Here is a 24,766-nt window from a genome sequence, read left to right on the forward strand (position 1 = left end):
AATAAAAACTGTCAAGGCAGCTGGGGAGGGCAGAACTAAAATACATGTGAACAAAGCAACCATGCTAAAGATATGTTGCAGATATTGAAGTATAGTTTTGTGTAACCATGCTTGAAGAATAGCGGTGACAGCTCTCCAGGTGCTCTTCAGAGCATGTCATTTCCTATTCGGGCCATGTTTGCTTTTGTGATAGACGACCTATGACGAACGAATAGCAAGATCGGCTTTTCCTGCATGATGATGCGATTTAAAATAGCACATGACAAGGATCCAGACTGTAATATTCACGCTAGTCTATATATACAATGTAAATGCAAACCCAATCAACCCAGCCAAACCATACATCTATAACACCAAGCAACGCTCATAGAACATCGAAAGAAACAAATAAACTAAGCCGTGTTGGCGCACGAGAAGCTGCTGCCAGAGCTGTCGTCGTGGATCGCCTTGCCGGAGACATACAGACCCAAGCCACACATGCAGCCACCGATGAGCACGATGAGCACGTTAATGATGGTGAGGGCGATCTTGCGGGGAGAAGAGAACCACTGTCCGCGGTTGAGGTGGAGCCAATAGACACCGCTGAGTCCGTCTGTTGGAATTAGCATCATGATAAGATAGATATAATGATGGGGATAGAACGTACAACTGAACCAACTGGCAAAGAGGGAACTGATCAAACTGAGCAGGTTGCTGAAGGTGGGGATACCCTCGGCGATAATCCAGGCAATCACCCAGCAGGTCAATCCAATGGCAACCCAGTAGCTGACAGACACCCAGTCGGTCTTGTGCATGCGGCCAGAGTTACGGAAGAGACGGACGTAGATATACTTCAGACCAACGTGGCCGTTGACGACACCGGCACCGACGATGGTAGGGATGGCGATACCGTATGCGACCTTTTTCAGAACGGGGCCTGCAGATCCCAGAGCGGGCGATTCGACGGTGTTTCCGACGTAGTAGTAGATGACGACGGCAGCAACGACGTAGAAGCATATTTCAAAGGTCTGCAGCATGACCAGCGCCTTGGGGAAGTCCTCGGGCTTTTCCATCTCGGCGATCAGACCGAAGAAGGCGACGTGAGCGCAGTAGGCGAAAACGATATTGGTGACGGCGCTGAAGGCGTGGTAGAGATTGGTCTCATTGGTGACATTCATGTTGGTGCCGCCCTTGTACTGCACACCGACACCGATCATGGTGATCATGACGGCTGTGAAGATACTGACGAAGGCTGTATACCGTTAGTTGAGCCTATTATCTCAGATATTATAAAACATACAGCAAGTCGAAATGTAGGTCAGGTTCTTGATGGTTCGGGGCAAAGACAGAGCCATGCAGATGACCATGCCGACAATACTAAAGACAATCGAGCAGGTACCGTGGTCGGTGATAGTGTTCATCATGGTGGTGAAGGTGAGAATGTGGCTGCCCATGATGAAGATGGAGAACAGAATCTGGCCGAGTCCAAACAATTCGCGGCCAAAGCTGCCCATGACGATCTCACCGGCGTCCGAGAGATTGTGAATGTGAGGGTATCGCTCACGGAACTGGCCGATGACATAGCCGGTGTAGGTGGCGAGGATACCGAGTCCGACAATGAGGATAATCGCTCTGATCGGTCAGATATGTCCATATTCCAGAGATTGAGAAGACTTACGGCACCAAACCCAGAGCAGCCAAGGTGGCAGGCAGCGACAAAACTCCGAGCGAGACGGATTCGGCAATCATGAACATACCGCATTGCCTGGTGCCGTTAGAATCATCCGATGCACATCACACCGCGATACAGATACATACCACCACTTCAGCGTCTTGTACTTGACCTCCGCAGTTTCCTCATTTCCAAACGGGTCGACAGTGTCATTGTTGTCGAACTTCTTCAGGTCGCCCTCTTCGGGGTCTATCTTTTCGTGCTCATACTTGTTCTCGATAGGTTCAGCCGGGGGGTTGACGCCTTGGATGATCATTATGGCGGATGTGACGACAGGAGGAGGACAGATGGACAAGAAACCCCCGGAGATGAAGATGGAGAAGAGAGAAAGAGAGAGCAGGACGAAGTATTAAATGTGCAGAAATTTCCCGAACGGCCGTCGGGGTGGGGCGTAGCACTGAATCCCAGCCTTGCATCCACGGTTTCATCTCACCATTTTTATCCAAGTCTTGTCTTATATAGATCTCATCTATCTGTCTATTTCACTCTTCTATATCCTCTTTCTCTATATCTATCTGTCTACATATCATTTATCCCATCTCAATTGTGATGGTCTTCTGTCTTCTCACGTTGCATGCAAAATCCAGTCAAGCTCCTCCGCCCCACCCGTTGAGTCCGTGGCGTTTTCCATGACTAACCGCTGAGATCAGCCAATCAGCGCCTCGGCATTAAGAGATTAGGTAAAAGTAATTGCCCCACTGGATAACCTTTTTCGCCTGACCGACTGTAGCCGGTTGCGGCACGCCCTCTGATTGGCCCTAGTGGGTCCAGCGCACGTTCGGCCTGTTTCCGTCGAGAACAGCAGCCATGGATGCGATGGAATCCCGAAAGCATCAGGGACAGGACAGTCACCTGTTCCTGTTGTAAGGGTCATTCTGACAGAGTAGCTGGTTGTATCAGACATGCGGTGTATAGAAACTAGAGAATGACAAAGTATGTCGACATACATGTTGACTGATGATCCAAACTATGTATCATCAAGCAGACCTCCCCACTGGCAGCTCGGACATTCGGCCATCTCGGTGTGCTGCACTCCAGTCCCCACCGCCATGCCAGGCCCTGTCCCACCCATCGATATCTTTCTATTCTTTACATTATTCTATCTGTAATCCAAAGATAAGAGAGTCGTGCATTGACAATTCCTGCTCTCATTGGCCTTTTCCCTCCAATTCTGCCTGTCTACAATATCAAACCACGTGCTGCCAACATCATCCATCATATCAGATCATCTGTCTCCAGTTAAGCTTCAGCTCAAGCTTCACCAAGACAAAATAATCAAACCCTCTGCTTGGCTAGGGCTTAGGGCCCAGAGTCGGGGCTGGTCTCGCCCATGCGCCCACTTCCCCATGTTCTCTTCTCCAAGCAACTTGCAGATGTGGAGTTCTCCATATTACCCCAACCCCAGCCTGCTCAAATCCTCCCCTTTTGATATCTCATTATTCATGGATAGGAGTTGTGAATAAACTGAATAATAAATCCCTCAAATACATACAAATCTCCGATTATCGCTCCGCGTTAGATTCGTTGATGCCGTATTTCGGGCTGAATTGCCGCCGTCAGACCGCCGCATGAATTCCCGTGTCAAGTTACACGAGGCATCCAATCCCTTGCATTGTACATACTCGATCTCACTCTGAGATCATGTATACATTTGCTACCAGAGAATATGATGATGGGATTAATAATTGAATTGACAGGTGGTTGTTGATTGATCATTGCTCACCTACATACATACTGCATTAATCTGAAACAGACTTCAATTTGATTACCATGTCCATGGGAAAAAAAGACTCATTTCAATTCTAAAACTTTGACTCAATGAATGGCTCAGACAAACAGATAACTACATTTACTTTTAAAGTTGAAAGTAAATAAACACTTTGACTGAATACGTGGCACTCATCCATGCGATTTAATGCAGTTCAACAATCCTTCCTTCTTACAAAAAGCATACAACTCTGACGGTTCATCTCAAGTATGGCAATGAATCTCAAATACTTATGCAGTCATCATGCCATCGCTTCGAACAGACCTCCGATAAGAGAGATGGCAAGGTGACATGGAGTATGCCGATCTCGTATTGCTCTTAGGGCAATCTAGTAGGGCGCTGTTAGTCATAGCAACTCCTCGATCAATCATACATCCGCATTTCATTTCTCTTACCCAACGTGTTCGGCAGTCACGGATAGCTTCATCTCCAGACCGGACGGATAAATTCTATCATTCTAGCCGATGGCGTCCCTGTCATCCCCGTAATCCCCATAATGTTTGTGGATACGAGCTGCTGTTGTGATTAATGATATCAGACTCATTATTAATTATTTCTTTTTCGTGGCTGATACATGTCTGGATGAGGTGATTCAAGATATAATGATGTCAGTATACATGCAAGTTGATGTCGCAACACTGAGTATCAAATACTTGTCTTGCCCCTTGCATATTAGTTTGATTTTTTCATCATTCTAAAATTCATTGGTATCAATGCATGTCAACGCATAAGTGTAGTTGTAGGTTGGTCTGTGGCAGATACAGACAACACATCAGATCGGTACTTGATGTCATCATGCGTGTCATTTCTAGATTTACTATTGGTTCTAAAAAGACGTCACCAGGAAATGAGCGGTCATTGAAAGTATTATTTCATTATCATCTATCTAAAAATTGCTGAGACATCTAGGAGTACGTTGTGGTAATAAGAATAAGTCGTTGAAGTGTTGCATCTGAACACAAATATATATCTACACCAACTGATATAACACACAATATAGCTTATTATCCTAGAGATGAAAATTAAACTAATGTTACATAGAACAATTTGTCTTAATTGTAAGTTTATTACTACGCTCTTTTATATTGTTATATCTAAGTCATAATGGTATGTTATACTATCCGGATGCTGACCCGAATGCTCGGACCGGATTCCGCACTTCCCCTCCATAAAAACGCCATCTTCCCATCATCAACATCCATAAAACATACACTGTCTAAAATGACCAACGGAACCCCCTACTTCCTTGATGCCAACAAAGCCCAAGGGCTGGCAAACTACCCCCATGCACGAATTGCCCCCTCTTCCTACCGCACCATCTACGTGTCGGGTACATCTTCCCGCCGTGGGGACGGAACCTGGGATGGCGTGACGGAAAACGCAGACGGAAGTTTCAATTTGGACATTCGCCAGCAAACTGCTGCCGTACTACGGAATATCGACACGATCATCCACGGCGCGACCGAGGGAAAAGGCGGGTTGCAGAATGTGGTGGATGCGACGGTGTTTCTGATTGATCTGGAGGAGAATTATGCGGGGATGAATGAGGAGTGGAATCGGGTGTGGCCTGATCGAAAGGATGCACCGGCCAGAACGACAATTGGCGTCAAGGAGTTGCCAAATGTGAGACTGTTGGTGGAGATTAAATGTACAGCTGTGTGTGAGATGTAATTATATTGAATTGAATCAACGTCTGGAATAGACATTTCATTTCCGCATTCCCTTATCTTCGGGGGCCCTCGATGCTTTCATTCCTGCAAGAAATATCAAGCCTTTGGACCAGCCAGCAGTTCACACATAATGCTTCTCTATGTAAAGACAAAACTATCCAGCAATCGACTTAGGTGGATCTCCCAAACCAAAACAAGCCCTCCAGGCAGTGTAAATGGAACTCCTTTCGGAATCCGGGAGGCGTGGAGCAAAAACTGTCGCTGAAAACTTTGTCAAATTGGCTTGGGATGGGTTTGAATGATTGGCTGTCTCATCGTAAGGTTTGCTGGATGGGGAAATCTTAACTACGGCTGTCTCCACTCGAACCGGAAAAAAAGTCAAATTCTGAATTGGAATATGGTGGCGGATAATATAGTAGCTTGGTACATTTATACACTGGATATCATGGTGAATTACATAAAAAAAGCAATATATATATGATAGAAAAAGCAGAATGTATTAAACAAGTAGTCAATAGGCTTTATCCATCTGACGCTGACATGCTATTTGAATCGGAACCCTCAATGAAGTTGATGGTGTGAGAATATTCGCGTTGGGAGTCTGGTAGGAGATATTAAAGTCTAGGAAATACACTCTCGAGATCAGACAAGAATGGAATGTTGGTAAGAACGCCTTTCCTTTTGGAATGGTTATCGGAACAACGATGGATGCCGTATAATATGGTGTGGTTATTGATCCAGTTGAGGTGGGCAATGTTTCTCGACAGATGCTTGTTGCAGACGAATATTTGGCCCACTTTACTGAGCTGATGCAGGGGGATGAAATGGGGACTGTCTCCGTATAAACACCTCTTCCTAGAGACCCCGTGATGAGAGTGTTGTGGTCTGTTGGAAACCCATTCCATGGCACGACAGCAAAGTATGTAGACGCTTTGAGCTTGATTTGTAGAGTGTCAAGGCGGGGAGGCTGTTCATTTTCCACAGGGTCGAATCGAAGATGGACAGTTGCCATTGTGCTCATGTTTGTATCCGATTCCAGGGATAGCTGCAGTGGCTTCGATTGAGAGGCAGCCACTTGCAGCCGACCGAGCTTTCCTCTCATCAAACCCTTTCTCACGTCTTGCTCCTTGCGTATCCACGGATCCTCCCAAGGTGGCTCCTCATCGACTGCTGGCATGATTCGTATCTTCGTGGTAACTGACGAGAGTACCGTAGTTGAGGCGTTATGAGCAAGCGACCTTCCCATGATAGAAGCTCGGATATAATATGCAATCTGACACGTATCAGGGCACATGTCATCAAGACGTTTACCATCAGCACCAACTATCGAGTCTCCTATTGTCGACGGCAGCGACAGGTGCGCATTCTCGACATGGAGGCTGTCCTTCGTATGGCTACATGCTTGAGGGAGGAGGTACTCGGGAATGACAAATATAAAAGGGAATCGATAAACATGGCCACTTTTGAATACTCGTGCTTTTGGGTATGCCGTCTCTTCGATAGGTTGATGGAGGCTCAGAAAGGTGTGCTGAGTACTTCGCACAGTCCGGATCGGCGATTCGCTTTCGACGGATGCTTTGGATGACCCTGCGTTTGGTCAGTTTGATACTGAGCAAGTGGGATAAATCTCACCTTGAAATGAAATCCTCACTTCATCAAAGGAGATATCATGATCTGGTGTGATAGTAACTGTGCCTTCTATTTGATCCGCAGTCGTAAAACAGGGCAAACACTTTGAATTGGTGTTTGATATGTCAATAACAATCTCCGACCGAGATTTCCTGGTGATTTGATTCAAGAAAAATGACCCAGAAGTGAAAAGAGCCGCTGCAGCTGCCATAGCTATACCAACGTGTCAGTCTGATGTGTAATTAAAGTAACGATCACCCGCAGGATGGCTCATCTTATAGTTGGCAATATAAGCCCAGTCTGACTAGACCACGCCCTTCGCATGATTGACCCTCTGCAGGGATATTGTGCCGATTATCTTACAATGACTATTTTCAATCACTCGAATCAACTTCCCAAAGAAGAATTGTGAGTGACTTAATTAATTTCAGTAGATCGATAAATAAGGTATATGGTGATCTGTACTTTGATGGTGGCAAATTCTATCTCCACTCCCGCCAACTTCCTAAAAGAGAATAACCGTTGTCCTAAGCGGCTTAGAACAATTGGAATAGGATAACTATAATCAACATATCCATCGCTATTAGTCGTCTAGTTGAGTATATTCTACAATGTTCTAGAATGTATATTCCAATTAAACAAGTGCCCATGAGTAGGTATTGCTTTGTGACCTATGCAGAATAACCATACTTTTCTGCCCGTACCACTGATTGCACGGGCGTTTTTACCCTCTGGTTCCGCGCAGTTGGGCATTCTGCCTATGGGGCCGACCCGCGGGTGGCCCGGGCGATCTTCAATAACCCATCTAATGGAAAAGCAATTCACTGATTGTTAAGCTCATAGGACATATAATGGGGTAATCAAGATGAAACGGGCATGCAGCAATGCACTTGTCATTAGTATCATTAGTTCTATCTTCTAACTCTGACTTATAAACATAAATTGTTCTTCGTGCCACAGGTGCTTCCAAGATTGAGGTATGGGAGCTTTATTTTTTTTTTTTTTAAAAAAATATGGTGTCCCTTCCCCCACACCCAAATCAACCATCAGAGTCAGATGCCATGACAGAAGCACGTATGGGGTCCTGACGGGGCCTAATGAGCGGGCGAAACAAGCAACAGCGTATGAGTATGTACATGCTGGTGACGTACTGTGGTATAGAGAATAATTCTCAGAACTATAGTGGGCCTGATCCCACAGGATACAATCCACACTCAGGTTCAGCCCCCTTTGGATGATATGTCATATTCAGCTCAACCGTTCTGACTATGCTCAGACGGTTGCTATCATCGCGGTAGATCAATTCCACATCATCACTGTATTCATGTTCTAGGCCACGCTGTTCTGTGATACCAGCCCCAGCACTAGCGGGGAGGATAGTGGGATTTTTCGATCCGGTTGAGGCAGTACTCGTGAAATGGTACTGTATAAAGCGACGGAAGGCCGGCAGACAGTTGCAGATAATGACTAGGGTAGTTTCCGCATTCCTGATATGCCGTGTAAGTATATATTCTCATATTGTAAACGGGGCGAAACTAACGCCCAGAGGATGGGAATGACAATATTGTATGGTTGATCTGACAGATGCAAAAGACGACTGAGAGCGATTGCGCGGCAGATGCTGGTGATTATCGTACTATGTGTTATACATGGGTCAGTTATAGATATCACAAATAAATGGATAGGATATGAGACATGCATACAGGCAACCCAGAGACAACATTGCTAGTGCTCCTAACTTGTGGATTACTGGCATTTGCAACCGAATAATCAAAGGAATTGGGATTAGGACCATCAAAATGTCTATGGTAGCATTCAACACTGAACTGGTGAACATGATACCAACACGACTAATACAGTGCCCTTCGACAAAGCCCATGTTCCATGCCATGGAAAGCGGTTGGCAGCCGAAGATATATGTGAGAACCAAAACCGGGGTAGGGATCACGATCATGACGGCAATGGCGTAGACAGAGATTCTCCAGACTTTGCTAATTGGGTCGAGGCCATAGTAGAGGGTGATAACCCCTAGCTTACCCATGCACATCATGACAATGAAAATAACCACAGTAGTAAGAAGAGCCTGAGTTGGTCAGTGATTTAAGCTACCCAGGAAGGTAGTTAACTATTGTCCAAGAAGCTCTTACCCAGGTGAAGGCATGCAGCTCATCTTTAGAGAGATCCATTTCGTGTTTTCCAAATCCTGCTTTGGTGAAGCTAACTGTTGTCACGAAGAAATATAATCAGCAAGGGCTATTTCGCAGTTGAGGAAGGGTTATAAACATTGATATATTCCGTATAGTGCAACAGCAAATAACTATTACGAGGTAAGTACCCTATTATAATGTATATCTCTGGGATACTTACCCATGTGCAGATATTTAGGACTAGTCTTTGTTAGCAGGCTATCAGTAAAGTAAAGAGAAACTCACTATTTTGTATCTTAAACTGATGCATTATATGTATGCTTGTATAGGTATTAATAGCCATTGCGAATGTGCTAGAAATCAGGCCAATGATGATCAACAGTTCATTTATTAACCTGGAATCCTGGTGAGAAAGACCATGGAGAGTTTGAAATTGAGACATCCCCGTTGGTGTTGGTTCCTATTGTAAATGGGTCAAGCAATAGCATGGGATCAGTTGGAATTGATGAAAAAAGTGAGAAGGAGGATGATTATAGAGGAACAGGCCTGATGGTGACGATCTCCAAGGGAAGTAACTACTATCAGTAAACTAACTAAACAAATGAGAGATTCTATGTTCTCGCTTGGATAGCAGAGTTTCAGAGTGCAACCCTTTCTATCAAGATGGTGATGACTCGGAATGAGTTCACTGATAATAAACTGAGCTAACATCGGTCAGTATATTGATCTGGTCATCTTGATTGTTCATCGGCTTCTCCTCGGAGAGTTAGAGTTTGACCGTTCTCAAGAACAGTGCTTGGTATCGCGGTAGAAGAGTTAAGCACTAGACAGATCCACATTCCCCGGTAAGCAAGTACATTATTGGTTGTGAAAAACGCGCAGAAAGGTCCCCCATAAACCTTTAACTGGACAGGGCCCAGAATGTGAGAAGAAATAGGGGGCATGGTCATAGAGACTGGGAATAGCGGAAATGAGCCGGCTCCGATCCTGTTGATCAGAAGTAGCCGAAGTAGCGCTGTATTCGGAATGTTCCGACAACATTGGAGGTGTCGTTATCTTTGTCTGAACATCTTAATATTAAGGTGGTTCCTAGGTAGCTAATTCTATTATTTTCTTAATTCTAAGTTAATTTTTTTATCATTGTTCTTTCTAGATTCATTGTTATCCTAGAGCGTAGTAGTCCTAGGATCTAACTATTCCTAGGTATTATTATCTCAGAGATTTTTTATTTTTTTCTTTTTAGATTTAGAAAATAGTATTACAGGTACAATAGGCACTTGAACTTAGGACATACTAAACTAAACTTTAATTGATTAAATATATATATTAATTTTATGTTGTGATACTAGAAAATTTAGTTTTTTTTTTAAGTTTATTTTATTTTATAGTCAGGTGGGTGATTTACAGGCTCTAATTGTATGATCTTCATTATTAAAATGAAAAAAAAAAAAAAAAAATGCGAATTGAAAAATAATTAATCAGATGAAAACCGTTGTTGAGGTGTGGTAGACCAACACGCCAGAAGGAGATGCTTAGTACAAAGAGACAGTTACATTGAATAAACGGCTTTGCATTTTCTGTGCTGTAGTATGATCTTATATTATTCCCAGATAATGTTAATGAAGCATAACACATTGAAAAGCATTTATAAAATTGTTAAATAATCTTGTCTTTGAAAACTAAAGGATTGATTGCAGGTCAACTTGACATTTGAATTAGTGATTTAAGGAAAGAATAACTGGACATGTATTCAAAACTTGTGGAGACTAGAGGAGGTCTGCTCTGTAGAGTAAGTGCTCCGAGGCTAGTGTCACAACTGGCGAACCGCCAACGAGTTGACACTAGGGAACCCGTTTATACCCCCTGTAGAAATTGCAGAAACAGATCGCTCAAGATGCAGGCTATCTTACGATCAATACGAATCTGACGTTCGAATATTTATTATACCCACTCACAGCACGCATGCTCCTCACAGTATAAAATGAACCCCCGTTAAACGTAATACTGGATTCATGGTTTCTTACACATAGTCTTATATCACCGTAAATGAGCCTCTGTCAGTCTTTTACATATGCTTAATTTTACTATGCTATAAAATACATATATCTGAGCACCGTATCTCGGTTTCGTACATTGTTCTCTCACCCGTTGAATTCTGACAAAGCGGATCTACAGACAGAACTATGGCGGATCACGCCCTAAGAGCCAAAGAAGTTAAATACCCACTACGGCGGCAGCATTTCCAGTCTGGTCCTGAATTGGAATGGTGGGGACGAAGGACGGTGTAACATTAAATACAGACATTCATTGTTGAGCGACACAGTTGTAGGATACAATATAGTCTATATGTTCATTACAAGGTGGATGTCAGAAAATAGTATCCATGGACATACCACGAGCATTTTCCCTGTTCCACCAGCCAAGCTAGATCGAGTTCCAGCTCACGGGTTGGGGGGAAACAGTATCCGTCACGTTGTATTATGTTCCTGTAGTAAGATTTGACATGAATGGCCGGAATGGCCGGGACTGACAACCGCTCAGGCAGGGTTGGTAGACAGACAGACAGACAGACAGACTAATAGATGGGCAGATTGATCAACGTACCGTTTTGACCTGGGGTGGGTATTGACGTAAATTCGAAGCCTAATAATGCATCCCTGTCATAAATACAGTGTACTTTTTTCATAACCCCAAACCTCTTCCACTTGGCAATTCCCACACGGCTGGAGGATCTGGTGATTCAATCAAGTATCTGGAATCTAATTCCATCGCGCCAAATTGATTTGCATTATGAGCCCCTGCAATAACAAAGTGGATCCAGAAATTTGGCTTCAAAATCGACAAGCCCCGCGGTGCCTTGCGTAGTCCTGGTCTCGGAGAATTATCGGGAGCACGTCAGTAGATCTGCCATACGCTGTGGGGTTGACTGAAACAGGGGCCAGTTCATCAATTGATCACCTGCGATCCACATGCAAGTCGATAAGGCAGGGTATTTTCCTTCTATAACGTCGAGGTCCACAATTTAGGGTTTAGTTGCCCGTATATGACATGGCCACTTGCTCACATGGCCTGAATCTATCTTAGAATCGATATTCCCCGGCTGAATAACCTTTTGTTTTACTCCAGCTGAGTTGTAATTGTCTCGAATAAGAAGTTGTAGATCACGAAGTGTTTGATAGCAAACCATATCCAGACACACCCCTTTCTTTACTTCCTCTATATATTGTTCGAGATTGTCTCTTATTTGAACTGAAGGTTATTTCTTCTTCATAGTAACTCACAGCCAGAATGACCAATTCGCCGGGAATGGATCCAATCGAGAAGAGGAGGATGCAAAATCGAATTGCCCAAAGGAACCACCGTATGTGCACTGCTGGAAGACCCCAGTCCCACCAGTTGTACTTCTCTAACGCCTGCCCCCTCCCCTTTCCTTTTCTTAGGCCAGAGAGCAAAGGAAAATATGCTGAGAATACCCACGGGTAAAGGCAGCAATACACGACATGAAGTCAAACAGCACGGAATAACATCATTCAATCTGATATCGGAGAATAGTGGCCTGCTGAACCAAAATTCGTCCGGCAGTTTGCCAGCCAGAAATGAGGGATCGCAGCTTCTCATGAGCAGAGAAGAGACTGGTAGTCAAAGTCTCGCCATGGGGGAAAGTCCTCTATTATCACAATCGGACATGGATCTGCATAGGGACAATGAGATGATGCTGGACAATACTCTCCTCAAGGACTTGGGTGTCTATTGCACCAGCATACCACCGCACAAGACTATACATCAGAGGCTACAAACGCAGGATACATCATCTGGTCAGAAGAGCTTCTTGCGGTCAAATCCAGATCCGTCAGGTAACCTGCCTTGCTCACTATTACTCGACTTTGACCGGGACAGGTAACTTATCGTTGCGTACTTTTATGCAGACAATCTCCCTCGCTGGTCATGCTGTGGCTTGAGTCAACCTTGCAACAGTTCACCACGCATGCCACTACTTGCTTCTCAAATTTCAACAACAGCTCTCACGGAAGACAATGTCACACACAATCAATTCCGAACACCACAGAGTTTACCAGACGTAAACCCCGGTCTCCCACCAGCAGCCGCCAGCACATGGCCAGCCAGCTCGAATGGTACTGCGCATCACATACCAGTGGTAAGAACGGAGAAGAATGATCTCTATGGCACACAAGCATGTTCCCATGAACATACTTGACATACTATCCTGTTACTAATTAAAGGATAGACGCAATACCATGAAACAGTGGGCAATGAAAGCATATCACACCATTATCAGTATGTGATAGACCATGTGAAGCGAGCAGGATTCGAGAGCTTCGATGCTCTGGTGTCTGGTTATTACACATTATCGTTTACCAGGAATTCAACGGCAGATCGCGCACAAAAGGCCAGCCGGGCGAAACGGCTTCGTTCTGTGCTGGAAAGTCTCCACAAACACTCAAAAGAGTGGACAAAGTGGGAGGCTCGCGGATTCCAAGAGCAGACCGTGCAGGCAGCGGAAGGTATTTATGTTGCAGAGCTGGGAGAGCTACAGCTAGACAGCGATGTCAACATCTATGGTACTGTGGATGATCTTCCGCCCATTGAAATACAGAAATCGCAGGTGTTGCAGAATTTACAGAGACAATATGAAAACAAGGTGCGTGCAGTCATATGCGTGGTACGCGCCGCAGAATATTGCTGCAGGTTATAGTGTACTTTCACAGCCATTCCTATCTTTACTGACGGATTACCTGCAGGTTCCCAACCTATGGGCTCTGTTTACGGAGCTCGCCGGAGCATCCAGCCCGCATACCGAAGACGCCACCATCCTAAGTCTCACCTTACTCCACTCGATAAACACAAATCCCGAGCTCAATCTCAGGGAGACGATTATAAACCTAGTTGATAGGCTGCTCTGAGCTGTCGGCTAATTAAAATTCCAAAGTTAAATAACTACCGTTTGAGGTTCTGCAATGCACATGGTGCTTGTAAACTGACATGCTTTTGATCACACCTATTGTTTAATGATACCAATTTGTGCCATTCCAATAGTTTATTACAGTCTGTTACAATACCGTTTACATGTATGATCATGATAATACCGTCTGCTTGCATTGGAATAGAAAACCTGATATCCTTGTGCACATCTCCTTCTCGACAAACCAGTATGTACCTAACTTGGGAAGTGCGTATGAGGTATTTGGGAACCACCTAGTCAAATAGCCAGTATTACTTGAACTGTGATAACTGATATCCGGTTTAACCAGACGCATAGCATGTTTGAGGGTTGAGCAATGGCTCCAATGACAACCCACATTTGCTGCTGCTGAGATTCCACCCAGACCATCCCTGGGCCATAGCATAGTCTAATTCTTCACAGCACGGAGCAAGAAGACATCATCTTGATAAGCGGCATTGCACTGTTCACCATTCATTATGCTTATTAACAGTATGACCAAGAATGGCAGCGTTTTACGCCTGTAAACGATGCAACATTTGAGGTTTGCTCTGAACGCGGATCTCAAAATAGACATGTCTAACTTTTCATAGGGGGTTTTTCTTTTTGTTCTTCCCATAGTGATATCTTGCATCCGCATTTCTTGTATACTCTTTACACACCTGGGTTAATCAGGTCGCAGTGATTAACTAACATTTCTCAGTCAGAGTGTGTAACGACAGGCGGGTATGCGTTGAGAAAATAATCCCTGACTTGCCACGTCCAGGCCAGTCAACCATGGGGAAGATGAAGACCCTGAATTTCCTGGCCTAGCTCCTGACATGGGTGATTGAATCCGATTCCCCGGTCTGAGCATATCCGGTTCTTTTCATTGGGCTGCAGACCCTGGGCCCGAATATCAGTTCTCTAATTGCAAATCAAGTATACAATAAAAACATTTGGTACGTTGTGGAATACGGTATTTTAAAAGTTACTAGCGGGAAGCAACGGGATTGTGGATACAGCCGTGTATTTTACAAATTTCTGCCGGTGACCACGATAGAGTTCGGCTCATTTATCTCCCGAGCGTTGCCAAGCAAAACAAGCATTTAGCAGTGATCTTCATGCCCCATCGAACGGAAATGTCAGCAAGGAACAAACCGAGTCAGCATGGAAATGATCTTCCGTCGATCGCTCATAATGAAATCCAAAAGACGTCAGCAACTTAAACTTTTTTGTTATCTTTTGGCGTCAAATCTACGGAGGGACGTGTTCCGGCCAGATAGTCGAACTTAACCCCATTGCGCGACAACGGACGTTTCGTTAGGGTCGACAAGGCTGCGATGGTTTGAAGTGGTGAATGGACGGAGATCGGCGCTCTGATCATATGACCGATTGTGGGGAATCATTACGCCAATGAGGTGATGGTGTCAGCTCTCCAGCTTAATAGCCAGCTTGGTGACTCACCTATGGCTCACCATAATCCCTGTTCTCTCGAGGGAACACGCTCATGGACTCGGTTCTTCCGTCAGCAAGTCCAATCAAGTGATGATTATTACGTTGGACGACACATGGTCCTTTAGCGTTTGGACTGTGGGTAACTGGTAGAATATTGGCTTGTAATGGTGGATGTCAGGACGACGCTAGATTGGAGCCAAAGTGTGAAGAAATCTTGTCTTGTCATTGGGATCGTCTGCAAGTAACCGAACATCGAATGGCTGTCGAAATGAATGTGCAGGGGGGTCAGGGCCCAATCTCCCTGCTCTCCAATCAGTTCTATCTCGTTCCTGGAAAAGGGAGGGGTGTGGGTGCTCATAGAGATACCGGGACAATGACCTTCATACTGGAGGCTGGTAACCACGTGTGAGTTCCCACGAGGGTCTGAAACCCCCTGAATACTATACGAGGCCAGGAAGTATGAGGACATAAAACAGTCCGCAGGGAACGGAGAATCACTTCAATTCGCAAGTTTTCTTTTCATGTTACAATTTTCTGGGTTTGTTTCTTTTTGCTACTCATTCCAACTTGTGCATATTATATTCATCAGATCAGTTACCTCACCATGACGATCAACGACAGTGCTAGCGGGTACAGCTCAATCGACAGCCTTGGGGATGTCAATAAACAGGATGTCCTTACCGATGCTAGTAATCACACACATAGCCTGACCAATGGGGCCAACCACACTAATGGAGTTAGTCATGGAGATGGGACTAGCAAAGGCCTTACAAACGACGAAGGTATAGTTCCCCATGATGCTGTTGCCGAATCCATTGCCATTGTGGGTATGGCCATGCGCCTTCCTGGCGGCGTCAAAGACGGCTCTGGTTTCTGGGACTTATTAATGGAGAAGCGGGATGGGCGTATACGCGTTCCTGAAGACCGCTACAATGTGGATGCGTTTTACGACGAAAGCGGAAAGCCGGGGACCGTCCGTACGCAGTATGGGAATTTCCTGCAAGACAATCTTAAACACCTTGACACATCCTTTTTCTCAATGACGCGGTCCGAGACTGAAAAGCTTGATCCGCAGGCAAGGTTGCTTCTGGAGGTCAGCCGAGAAGCCTTTGAGAACGCTGGGGAGATGCACTGGCGAGGGCAAGGCATTGGATGCTATGTTGGTGTGTTCGGAGAGGACTGGCAGGATATTCACCTGAAGGATAGCCAGGATGCGGGCATGTACCGTGTCACGGGATATGGCGATGTACGCTCTCCCTGCTATCCTATTCGGTGTTGGGCATCTAAGCTAACATGATCGTTGCCCACAGTTCCTATTAGCCAACCGTATCTCTTATGAATACGACATGAAAGGCCCCAGGTATGCGCTACTACCAAGATGAGATGACCACTTATACTAATGGTTTCGTAACTTAGTGTGACTATTAAGACCGGCTGTTCCTCGTCGCTCATCTGCCTGCATATGGCGTGTAAAGCAATTGCGAATAGCGAGTGCAATGGGGCCATCGTGGCGGGTACCAACTTGATCATGTCACCCACGATGACCATCGCCATGTCTGAGCAAGGCGTCCTCTCGCCAGACGCGGCCTGTAAATCATTCGATGCGCGAGCTAATGGCTATGCTCGCGGAGAAGGTTTTTATTCCCCGGCTGTTCAATTTCGATTCAGATATCCGGCTAACAGGTTGCTCAAGCCATCAATGCCTTATACATTAAACGACTCAGTGACGCAGTCAGAGATGGAAACCCTATTCAAGCAGTGATTCGGGCTACGGCCAGCAACTGTGATGGCCGAACGCCGGGCATCTCGCATCCCAGCAGTGAAAGCCACGAAGCCTTGATGCGAGCAGCCTATACCGCGGCCGGCCTCGATGATTACTCGAAAGTGGGATTTGTTGAATGCCACGGCACAGGCACCTCAATCGGTGCGAAGATCTCTGGTTACCAGTTTGACTGTGCTAACTCTGTCCATAGGGGATCCGTTGGAGGCACAGGCCGTCGCGAATGTTTTTGGAGAACGAGGAATATACATTGGTTCGGTAAGGCTTTAGTGGAAAGCGTGTTCGGCAATAGAGCTGATACCTCACAGTGTAAACCAAATGTTGGCCACTCTGAGGGTGCATCTGGCGTCACGGGAGTCATTAAAGGAGTGCTTGCGTTGCAACACAAGACCATTCCCCCGAATATCAACTTTCAAACTCCTAACCCCAAACGTATGCCCCCCATGGAACCTGCCGTGATTGCGTGTGCTGATAGGATCGCTCGCTCAGTTCCGTTCGATAAGCTCAAGGTGCCATTGGAACCCATTTCATGGCCTGAATACAGTGCCGAAAGAGTCTGTGTCAATTCCTTCGGCCTGGGTGGAGCTAATGCGACGGTAAGTGCTGCGAAACAACTGTGCCATTTACGCATTTTGTATGTCACGACTGCTAACGCCAAGTAGGTCATTCTGGATTCGGCTGCGTCGCATGGCGTTGGGAACAAACAGCTAGTGGCAGCATCGAAAACAGAACAGCTTCTCGTTTTCTCGGCAAACCATGCCAACTCCTTGAAGCAACTGGTTGCGAACTCGACGGAATACCTCAAAAGGAATCCAGATGCCATCGCCGATCTTGCGTACACTCTTGGTGCGCGTCGAGAGCATTTGCCCTTCCGAACATTCATGGTTACCGGTGACAGCACCACTGAGGCACCCCTGGGAGTGAAACGCAACGGTGAACAGACCGTGAACTTTGTGTTCACGGGCCAAGGGGCTCAGTGGGTTGGAATGGGCAGGGAGCTACTAACTAATTATCCCCTTGCTCTAGAGACCATCCGGCAACTCGACCAGACCCTACAGCGACTTCCAGATGGCCCGTCATGGTCCATGGAAACGGAGCTTCTAGCCAACGACTCTGGAGCCGAGGGTGAAAAGAGGACCATCAATTTTGGAAAGGCGGAATTCGCACAGCCTCTCTGTACGGCCCTGCAGATTGCCATTGTGAACCTTTTCCAGTCGTGGGGAATCACTCCGCACGCTGTGGTCGGCCACTCTAGTGGAGAGATTGCGGCTGCATTCGCCGCACATGCCATCACCCAAGAGGAGGCGATCATTGCTGCCTTTTACCGCGGGCTGAATACCCGGTTGCAGACCAAGCGGGGTGGAATGGCTGCCGTTGGCCTTGGGAAGGAGGACGTGATGCCCTTCCTGGTGGACGGGGTGGTGGTGGCCTGCGAGAACAGTCCCAGCAGTGTGACCCTGTCCGGCGATGTGGAACCGTTGGAGACGGTCCTCGAGCACATCAAACAAGAGCGGCCAGGCACGTTTGCTAGAGCGTTGAAGGTTGAAATGGCGTATCATTCTCGTGAGTCACTCGCCATTTAGTTGACTCTCACTGATATAAACCTGACCGTGCTGACCGCGACATACCGCAGACCATATGCAGGAGATTGGCGGGGAATATCAGGCGTCGATCGACCACTTGATCGACGCGAGGAAACCCGAGATCAAATTCTATTCCAGCGTCACGGGGGAGCTGGTGGACCAGGCAGGATTCTTGGGCCCTGCGTACTGGCGTGCCAACCTGGAATCGCCCGTGCGGTTCTCCACGGCCGTCAGCGCTCTTCTGGAGGGCAGCGCCGGGGACCAGGTCTTTGTTGAAATTGGTCCGCACGCCGCCCTCCTGGGCCCTCTGCGTCAGATCTTCAAAGCGTGCAATGCCTCGAACTCGATGTCCTGCTCTGCATTAGTTCGGAACGTCAGGAGCACCACGAGCATCTTGCAATGTGTCGGACAACTGTTTATGCGAGGGATCGCCATTGACTTCCACGCCATGGCGCCAGGCAACGTTCTCACCAATCTGCAGCCATACCCGTGGCACCACGAAGCCGAGTACTGGGACGAAAGCCGCATTTCCAAGGACTGGCGTCTGCGCCAATTCCCCCACCACGAGATTCTCGGCAGCCGCATCACGGACGGCTCGGGGCTGGAGCCGACCTGGCGAAATATGCTGCGGACGGAAGAATGTCCCTGGGTGCGAGACCACCAGATCTCCAGCGACATCATCTTCCCCGGTGCAGGGTACATTGCCATGGCGGGTGAGGCGATTCGGCAGTTAACGGGGGCGGAGGACTTTACGTGTCGCGAGGTAATCATCGCTTCAGCCATGGTGATCAGCGAGTCGCAAGCCACCGAAATCATCACCTCGCTGAGGCCACTCCGTCTGACCGACTCCCTCGACTCGGTGTGGCACGAATTCTACATCTCGTCGTACAACGGCACGTCCTGGACCAAGCACTGCTCGGGGCAGGTCCGACCCGGGGCGGATCACGAATTGCAGGCCCCCGCATATCAAGCACTGCCCAGGCCCGTCTCGTCCGCGAAATGGTATCAGACCATGCGAAATGTTGGACTGAACTACGGGCCCCGATTCCAGGGTTTGGATGAGATCTCCACGGGCACGAACGAGATGGTCGCAAATGCTTCCGTGTGCAATGAAGTGGACGCCAACGAAGGCATTCACGCCTTGCACCCGTCCACTATTGACATATGCATCCAGCTATTCAGCGCAGCAGCCGCATGTGGCCAGTCGCGCAACCTCACCCTGCTTTCTGTGCCCAGTGCTATCGACCACCTTTATATCGCGCGACCCGAGGGCAAGATAGACTTGGCCGTCAAGGCATCTGCTACTCCCCGGGGCTTGATTATAGGCAATGGACTTGCATCGTCGGGTGGAAAGGTGGTGCTTGAGATCACAGGGCTCAAGCTGCATCCGCTGGAAGATAGTGGCGTCCTGCGCGGTGCAGACCCCCATGCAGCGTGCCACCTTCACTGGAAGCCAGATATTGACTTCCTTGACCCTGCTGACCTCATTCGGCCGGCCAACGCGGGAAGCCAACGCCAGTGGTATCTCCCCGTCGAGAGATTGGCGCTAATGTGCATGATTGAGAGCAGCCACCAGCTGAGGTCTCTCCAGACCCCAGCGGGTCACCTCACCAAGTACCAGTCCTGGTTGGAGCATGAAGCATCTCGTGCAGCGGAAGGATATAATGTGCTAGTCGAGGGGCCACAGGCGATTGTCGCCATGGATTCGGTAGCGCGGGTGGCTGAAATAGAACGGCTCACGGAGCAAATCGTGTCCACCCCAGCCGGGGCAGCTGCCATTGCGGTTCGGAGGATCTTTGACGCCAACAAGGAGATCTTCCAGGGAACCGCTGATCCCCTGGAACTGTTGCTGGCAGATAATATCCTCGCCCAGGTGTATGATATGGGAGACCGATGGCAACACGCAGACTTTTTCCATGCTCACTGCCATGCCAAACCCTGGCTGCGGATTCTGGAAATCGGTGCTGGTACGGGTGGCACCACGGCCAAAGTGCTCGACCACTTGAGCTCTCACGGAGAGCGCATGTATGTCCTGTATTCGTACACCGACATCTCCGCGGGCTTCTTTATTGAAGCGAAGAATCGATTTGCCAACCACGCCAACGTCGAATATTCCGTGTTGGATATCACCAAGGACCCCGCCGAGCAAGGATTCGAGCTGGGCTCCTACGATATTATCATTGCGACAAATGTCCTCCATGCCACCCCACAGCTTGGTGAGACACTGGCCAATGTTAAGAAGCTTCTCCAACCGGATGGCTGTCTCTTCCTGGATGAACTGTGCTCCACTGCCAATTGGTTGAACTATATCATGGGTACGCTCTCTGGCTGGTGGCTCGGTCAGGATGACGGCCGTGTGTGGGAGCCATATGTCTCTCCCGAGAGATGGGTGCGGGAGATGGAAGCGGTGGGATTTGGGGAGGCAACGGTCGTGTATGACGATGTGGCTCCATACCAGGCCAACGCTCTCATTGTTGCATCTCCCAAGCCTGTCGGGGAGAGTAAATCCTCGAGAACGATCTCCCTACTCTGCAACAATACCCATCAACCTCTCTTCGTCGATGAGGTGGAGGATCAGCTGCGAGAGGTGGGTTACGCCGTCGAACGGTCGACATTGGATGAGCCACCGAAGCCGGGACAGGACATTGTGTGTCTGCTCGACATGCCAGAACCATTCCTAGAGAACATATCCGAGAAAGAGTTCCAGGACCTGGTCCGGTTTCTCCATGCGGTTGACACTGACTCTGGTATCCTGTGGCTCACCCGAGCGGGACAGATGAACTGCAAGGACCCCAGATGGGCCCAGTCGCTGGGTCTTGCCCGCACCGTTCGGAACGAGCTCGCGGTCGATATGGCCACCCTGGAGCTGGACAGCCTTGGGCGCGAAGCCAGCGCGGCAGTCGCCCAGGTGTTGCATAAATTCCAGCGCCGTGGAAATTCCGAGGACTACGATCCTGACTATGAATGGGTCCTCGACAACGGCAAGATTCACATTGGCCGGTTCCATTGGTTCTCCGTGAGCGACACGCTGTCTCGCACCAGGCCGAGTTGCGCGCTACCAAAGAGACTGGAGATCGGCAAGCGAGGCTTTCTGGGGACCCTCGGATGGGTCCAGCAACCCACGCGTGTCCTGATTGAGGGTCAAGTGGAGATTGAGGTTCGTGCAGTGGGCATGAACTTCAAGGTATGCGTCCTCCCTCGTTGTATAGTGCAAACACCTAACCTGTGTACAGGATGTTCTGATTGCTCAGGGCATTGTTGACGGCCACCCCAGTGAGGGCAACGGCCTGGGCTGCGAGTGTGCCGGCATCGTCCGCCAGATCGGGCCCGGCGTGGAGAACGTCTCCGTGGGAGACAGAGTGATGGTCTTTGCCGGGGGGTCTTACGCGACATCACTCGTCACCCGCGCATCACTGTGTGCCAGAATCCCAGCAGACCTGTCGTTCGAGGAGGCGGCGACCATGCCCTGTGTCTATAGCACTGTGGTTCACAGTGTCATCCACCTGGGCAGACTGCGAAGGGGACAGGTAATTCTCCCCGTATTGATGTTGATTACTGACTCTTCTGCGATGCCCCTGCTAACCGTCTGTGATTCAGAGTGTGCTGATCCAATCCGCTTGTGGTGGTATTGGACTTGCTGCAATTCAGATCTGCCAGATGATCGGCGCGACGGTGAGCTCCATATCATCCACGGACTTTGCCAGATGAACTAACATGCTCCAGATTTTCGCAACGGTGGGAACGGAAGCCAAGGCCCAACATCTGGTGGACACGTATGGCATCCCTCGCAGCCATATATTCAACTCGCGCAACGCCACCTTTCTTCCCGATGTTCTCCATGCCACGAGCGGACGCGGCGTTGATCTGGTCCTCAACTCGCTTTCCGGAGACCTACTACACGCATCGTGGAAGTGCGTCGCAGCGTACGGATCAATGGTCGAGATCGGAAAACGGGACTTCATCGGTCATGCCAGGCTGAATATGGACATGTTCGAAGCCAACCGGGCCTTCTTCGGGGTGGACTTTGCTCAGATCTGTGCCGAGAGACCTGATATCACTCAAGCGTAAGTATCCGCTTCAGCTCCTATTACCCGTTACGCATCAGCTAACAACACCAAGCATCTTGGAAGAATGCGTTGGATACTACACCCAGGGATCGATACGCCCTATCAGCCCGGTGACGTACTTCCCTGCCGACAGGATCCAAGAGGCGTTCCGATTCATGCAGAAGGGGTCTCACATCGGCAAGATTGTCGTGACCATGCCAGATGACCCAGAGATTCTACCCACGACGGGGAAGCAGAACAAACTAGCCTTGCGATCAGATGCTTCTTACCTGCTTGTCGGCGGCCTGGGTGGCCTAGGTCGTGCTATCTCTACTTGGCTCGTTGAGAATGGGGCCGAGCATCTAGTCTATCTCTCCCGTTCAGCAGGCCAGTCCACCCAGGACCAGCTGTTCTTTTTAGAGCTGCAAGCTCAGGGCTGCTCTGTCCAGGCATTCCCAGGCAGTGTCTCCGTCCTCGGCGATGTCGAGCGAGCGATTCAGGGTGCCCGGCTGCCCGTCGCAGGGATCCTGCAAATGTCTATGGTGCTAAGGGTAGGTTTCGAATACTCTCTATCCGTTCGCAACGAGAAACTGACTTGGTGTGAACCAGGATGGAAAACTCGGCCAGATGGGTATCAACGACTGGGAAGCGGCCACCAAACCCAAGGTGGACGGAACCTGGAATCTTCACAACGCGACCCAGTCGATGCCATTGGACTTTATGGTGATGTTCAGCTCATTCTCCGGTCTGGTTGGACAACGCGGACAGTCCAATTACGCTTCCGCCAACACGTTCCTGGACGCCTTCGTTCAGTATCGCCATGCCCACGGTTTGCCGGCATCGGTCCTCGATATTGGCCCCGTCGAAGATGTAAGTCATCGCCCATTGGATCCCCATCGCTCTAAGGCCCTGTGTCACCCACTAACCTGGCACGCGCGGCTAGATTGGCTATGTCAGTACGAACAAAATGGTTCTCGATCAATTCAAGGCCACGAATCTGCACGTGCTGCAAGAGAGAGACCTCCTTGACTCTCTGCATGTGGCCATCTTATCCTCCTCGCCCATACCATCCATACCGTTTGTCGATGGTTTCGTCAATGAGAGCCAAATCGGCCTTGGTCTCCGGATGACGGTGCCATCCCAAGCCCCGAACAACCGGTAAGCAAACCCCACCTCCAAGGCATCACAGTACTTCCAAACTAACCCCTGGGCTACCGTATAGATGCATCTGGAAACGCGACCGGCGCATGGCAATCTACCGCAACATCGAGCAAGTGGGAGAATCCACTGGCTCCAGTGCGACGGGGGTGGGACTGCGGCAATTCCTCGCCGAAGCCGAGGCCAATCCTTCCATGCTCAAAGAAGCCAGCAGTGTCGACTTTCTCGCGACGGAGTTGGGGAAGACCCTGCATGGATTCCTGCTGCTCGCAGAGGAGGAAGTCGACATCTCCCGGTCCATCTCCAGTATGGGCGTGGATTCGCTCGTGGCGATCGAGCTGCGCAACTGGTGCCGACACAAGATGGGGCTGGAGATTACTGTCTTGGAGATTCTTGACCTGCCCACTTTGAAGGCCTTTGGTGAGGCTGCTGCGCAACGTCTATTCTCGAAGTTCGGGGGCGGCGAAGAACATGTGCGCGAATCGTTCTTGAACATGAAGGCCCCATAAGACTCTTGGATACACGCTGGCGGCATGCGGTCTTGTTTCAATACTGTTGTTTTTCGTTTGACTAGTATGTTGTGTATTGATTTGATATTAGCTTTGGTATTCAATGCATATTTTATTTTGTTGACTTACGCCATCCGAGTTGAGTTTACGAGGGAGAGCAAGAAAATAAATATAGCGGAGAACACATAGCCATTACTATCAGTGTATTGTCCTCTGTGGTTCAGGCTATGACCTTTATAGAATCTATATTTTTGTACCGGAAATCGAGTGTTTATGTTTGATCAAGTTTACGCAAAGATTCTACGCCAAAACTCTAAAACTTTCGCCCCGCACGCGATAAAGGCTGGGCCGGGGATATAGCAGATGTT

General features: G+C 48.4%; 6 protein-coding genes across 6 annotated transcripts; 3 read left to right on the forward strand and 3 right to left on the reverse strand.

The window, feature by feature from the left end:
• Window positions 1-172: 172 nt before the first annotated feature.
• Window positions 173-2,229, reverse strand: ASPWEDRAFT_163996 (uncharacterized protein). Its single transcript, XM_040829865.1, has 5 exons — window positions 1,798-2,229; window positions 1,658-1,744; window positions 1,280-1,611; window positions 647-1,231; window positions 173-592 (listed from the first exon to the last, which is right to left on the reverse strand). Exons 1-5 carry the CDS (start codon window positions 1,965-1,967, stop codon window positions 393-395), a joined length of 1,374 nt encoding a protein of 457 aa, XP_040683774.1. The 5' UTR covers window positions 1,968-2,229; the 3' UTR covers window positions 173-392.
• Window positions 2,230-4,646: 2,417 nt separating this feature from the next.
• On the forward strand, window positions 4,647-5,265 carry ASPWEDRAFT_45682 (RidA family protein). The gene has a single exon (XM_040836598.1). The coding sequence runs from the start codon at window positions 4,701-4,703 to the stop codon at window positions 5,148-5,150; it is 450 nt and encodes a 149-aa protein (XP_040683775.1). The 5' UTR covers window positions 4,647-4,700; the 3' UTR covers window positions 5,151-5,265.
• Window positions 5,266-5,660: 395 nt separating this feature from the next.
• ASPWEDRAFT_120444 (uncharacterized protein) lies at window positions 5,661-6,989 on the reverse strand (the record flags this gene model as incomplete). Its single annotated transcript, XM_040828987.1, has 2 exons — window positions 5,661-6,736; window positions 6,782-6,989. The coding sequence occupies 2 exons, from the start codon at window positions 6,987-6,989 to the stop codon at window positions 5,661-5,663; spliced, it is 1,284 nt and encodes a 427-aa protein (XP_040683776.1).
• A 966-nt stretch (window positions 6,990-7,955) lies between these two features.
• On the reverse strand, window positions 7,956-8,819 carry ASPWEDRAFT_121254 (uncharacterized protein; the record flags this gene model as incomplete). The annotated part of the gene is made up of 3 exons (XM_040829062.1): window positions 7,956-8,265; window positions 8,319-8,414; window positions 8,482-8,819. The coding sequence occupies 3 exons, from the start codon at window positions 8,817-8,819 to the stop codon at window positions 7,956-7,958; spliced, it is 744 nt and encodes a 247-aa protein (XP_040683777.1).
• A 4,091-nt stretch (window positions 8,820-12,910) lies between these two features.
• Window positions 12,911-13,937, forward strand: ASPWEDRAFT_164005 (uncharacterized protein; the record flags this gene model as incomplete). The annotated part of the gene is made up of 3 exons (XM_040829866.1): window positions 12,911-13,081; window positions 13,172-13,585; window positions 13,686-13,937. 3 exons carry the CDS (start codon window positions 12,911-12,913, stop codon window positions 13,845-13,847), a joined length of 747 nt encoding a protein of 248 aa, XP_040683778.1. The 3' UTR covers window positions 13,848-13,937.
• A 1,989-nt stretch (window positions 13,938-15,926) lies between these two features.
• On the forward strand, window positions 15,927-24,422 carry ASPWEDRAFT_164008 (reducing polyketide synthase sphB; the record flags this gene model as incomplete). The annotated part of the gene is made up of 15 exons (XM_040829867.1): window positions 15,927-16,568; window positions 16,633-16,682; window positions 16,739-16,956; window positions 17,016-17,246; window positions 17,296-17,360; window positions 17,411-17,702; window positions 17,919-18,665; window positions 18,736-21,869; window positions 21,919-22,212; window positions 22,283-22,357; window positions 22,409-22,749; window positions 22,805-23,282; window positions 23,341-23,601; window positions 23,675-23,889; window positions 23,954-24,422. 15 exons carry the CDS (start codon window positions 15,927-15,929, stop codon window positions 24,396-24,398), a joined length of 7,488 nt encoding a protein of 2,495 aa, XP_040683779.1. The 3' UTR covers window positions 24,399-24,422.
• Window positions 24,423-24,766: the final 344 nt, after the last annotated feature.

This window comes from Aspergillus wentii (assembly GCF_001890725.1).
Source record: "Aspergillus wentii DTO 134E9 unplaced genomic scaffold ASPWEscaffold_9, whole genome shotgun sequence".
Classification (NCBI taxonomy): Eukaryota; Fungi; Ascomycota; class Eurotiomycetes; order Eurotiales; family Aspergillaceae; genus Aspergillus; species Aspergillus wentii.

Bases quoted from the DNA above. Each gene is read 5' to 3' on its own strand.
- ASPWEDRAFT_163996 (XM_040829865.1), bottom strand. From the start codon at position 1,967: ATGATCATCCAAGGCGTCAACCCCCCGGCTGAACCTATCGAGAACAAG. The intron at 1,745-1,797 runs GTATGTATCTGT...TAACGGCACCAG, and splicing joins TACAAGACGCTGAAGTGGTG to GCAATGCGGTATGTTCATGA. The intron at 1,612-1,657 runs GTAAGTCTTCTC...CTGACCGATCAG, and splicing joins GCTGCTCTGGGTTTGGTGCC to AGCGATTATCCTCATTGTCG.
- ASPWEDRAFT_45682 (XM_040836598.1), top strand. From the start codon at position 4,701: ATGACCAACGGAACCCCCTACTTCCTTGATGCCAACAAAGCCCAAGGG.